Source organism: Aplysia californica, unplaced genomic scaffold, assembly GCF_000002075.1.
Source record: "Aplysia californica isolate F4 #8 unplaced genomic scaffold, AplCal3.0 scaffold00581, whole genome shotgun sequence".
NCBI classification, from domain to species: domain Eukaryota; kingdom Metazoa; phylum Mollusca; class Gastropoda; order Aplysiida; family Aplysiidae; genus Aplysia; species Aplysia californica.
Genome location: NW_004797851.1, coordinates 461,656 through 464,304, shown reverse-complemented (window position 1 = coordinate 464,304; position 2,649 = coordinate 461,656). Strand labels below are relative to the sequence as shown.

The 2,649-nt window shown below is 44.3% G+C and overlaps 1 protein-coding gene across 1 annotated transcript in view; it reads right to left on the bottom strand.

The window, feature by feature from the left end:
* Positions 1–2,649, bottom strand: part of LOC101855746 — a gene marked incomplete at its 3' end in the record, with an annotated part of 59,554 nt that overhangs the window by 7,875 nt on the left and 49,030 nt on the right. The window contains 1 exon segment of the mRNA XM_013087379.2: positions 362–572. Coding sequence (XP_012942833.1) covers positions 362–572 — 211 coding nt within the window.

Here is a 2,649-nt window from a genome sequence, read left to right as displayed (position 1 = left end):
AGAGAGAGAGAGAGAGAGAGAGAGAGAGAGATATGACAGAGACAGATAACACGAGGGATACAATCCGGAGTTACTGTTTTAAAGAACGTAGAGACGGATAACAGACGTGGAAACAACCATGTTCCCTCACAATCCATCACCATCCCTCACCATCCCTCACCATCCCTCACCATCGCCCACCATCCCTCACCATCCCTGCCCCAGTCCACCCACCATCCCTCACCATCCCTCACTATCCCTCACCATCCCTCACTATCCCCCACAATCTCTCACCATCCCATCCCCCCACCATCCCTCACCATCCCCCACCATCCCTCACCATCCCTCACCATCCCTCACCATCCCTCACTATCCCACTCACCATCCCTTTCCCTGAGTGCCACATGACTGTCATACCACACGTCTGGCGTGTTGAGGTAGATCTTCCACTTGACGACGTCCTTGCCGTTGACCCTTGACCCGGCCCGCTTGCACGGGAAGGCCTCTATCTCCACGGTGAGGTCAGGCAGGACCTCCGCCGCCTTCTCGTCCTTCTTCTTCCCCTGGGCCTTCTTGCCCAGACCTGCCTTGGGCTGAGGACACAGCGACAAACTCAGGGACGGGTGCTGGTGGGAGCTTTCTGCGAGATTTTTTTTCCTTATGTTATTGTTGATCTTCTTATCAGCTGTATGGGTTTGTTGGTTTGGTTTGTTGGGGTTTTTTTTAGGGGGTGTGGGTGGGATGTTGTTGTTATTGTTGTTGTTGCTGTTGTTGTTGTTTTGACTATTTTTAATCAAAAATGTTTTTTACACAATTGCGTTATAATATGATGCACTTTGGTGTATTTTCGGTTCACTGTTGATCCCACCATTTTGATTTTCGTAAGAGTTTTACAGCACTTGCAAACACAATAAGGTCATATAAGTGCCGAAGAATATATTATGTGTTACAAGAGTGTAGCATACACAAAAGAGAAGGAGGAGAAGCGTTGATAGATGTTTGACAGGAAAGAGCACCCACCAACCTCCATTTTGACTCAATTTGGACCAAATGAAGGGCAAGGGTGAAAACTGCCACCCACACTCGACTATATCAAGGTTGTGTTCTGCCCTTCTTTGATAGGCATAATGATGCCGGCCATGGCAGGTAAGCTTCGCAGCAAATTAATTCTTTAAAAAAAATTCTTGTCAATTTTTAAAAATTAGAGAGTGAAGAGCAGCGGGCAGCCATGACAGTGTGCGATCTAAGGTACAAGTCTATGGGACTTGATGAAACAAGGCTGCCGTTGTGGTGGCGGCGTGTAAAGTACAGGAAAACACGAATGTGCAAGGTGAGTAGCTGCTTGTATAACGTGCCAGGGCACACAGTTTTGTGGAAAAACCATTCCAACGTAAAATGCAACAAAAACAAACAGACAAAAGATAGGAACAGAAAAAAACACGTATAAAAACCAACCAACAAACAAGCAAGGGACGTAATTTGTTTGTCAGATGGGAGAGACATTTTAACAAGTATTTCCATCCTTTCCTTGTGACCGTCAAAACCGATATGTGCAAAAGGTATCAAAAGTAATTATACGCCCCCCCCCCCTCCCCCAAAGAAAAATCCAACTCCTCACCCACATCCACACCACTCCTTACGTCCATACTCCCACCCCAACATTATCCCACCCAATCCTATGTTCTCCCAATGCCACCACCCTCCCCCCAAAGAAAAATACAAAACACAAAAACGATTAGAAAACCAGACGACGAATGGACCACACACAAAAAACAAAAAACCAAAAAAACCAAAACAAAACCAAAAAGAAAGCCAAAAAACCCACAACAACTATAATCCTTTAATGGAGTCCGGCCAAATGCCACCGGGACGAACAGACAGACGGACAAAACGAGCGGCCATAATGCACCACTTTCCTCCAGCTTGAAAACAGCCACCCAGCGAGTATTTACCATCCTGTAAGTAAATGTTGAAGGGATAGAAAGCCCTCCGAGCTGTCATTGGAATCACCACCTTGCTTGATAGACAATAATTATTATTGTACGGAAAAGACAGCCGCGCGCACTAAAGAGCACCATAAATATGTGAGGCATCGTGGTGAAATCAGGCGCTCGTCAAAATAATGAAACTAGAGAAATTAGCAATGTTCTGACCGTCGGGCAATTTTTTTTCTAATTTCCTTTTTTTATGTTTCGGCTCAACATCTTGTATATCCAATTAAAAACACATTTCTATGTGGATTTTACTGAAAAACATGGATTTAAGGCATACAAATTTAATGTCAATTTTCAGTTTCCAAGGACTCTTAAGCTATAGAAGTTACCAAACTTTGGCGGCCATTTTTCAGGCAAATTTTACCTCTGATATGAAGCGACCCTGACCTCCTTCAAACCTCAAATGTCTCGGCTTCCATTCAACGTAGAAGGATATTTTTTCATGACAAGCAAGACAGATACACATGCTTTAAGATGATACCAATAACACCATATGCCAAAAAATTGACGAGCGCCTGATTCCACCACGTCGCGACACATAATGTTAGTAAGCCTACATAGTTGTGCTGGAACATTCAAAAACCTTTCTGCAACGTAAAGAAAGAAACGGACCAACCTGTCAGCTATTAAATTATGCTACTTGACTGTTCTGATGTGTGATGGAGGTGGGGGAAAG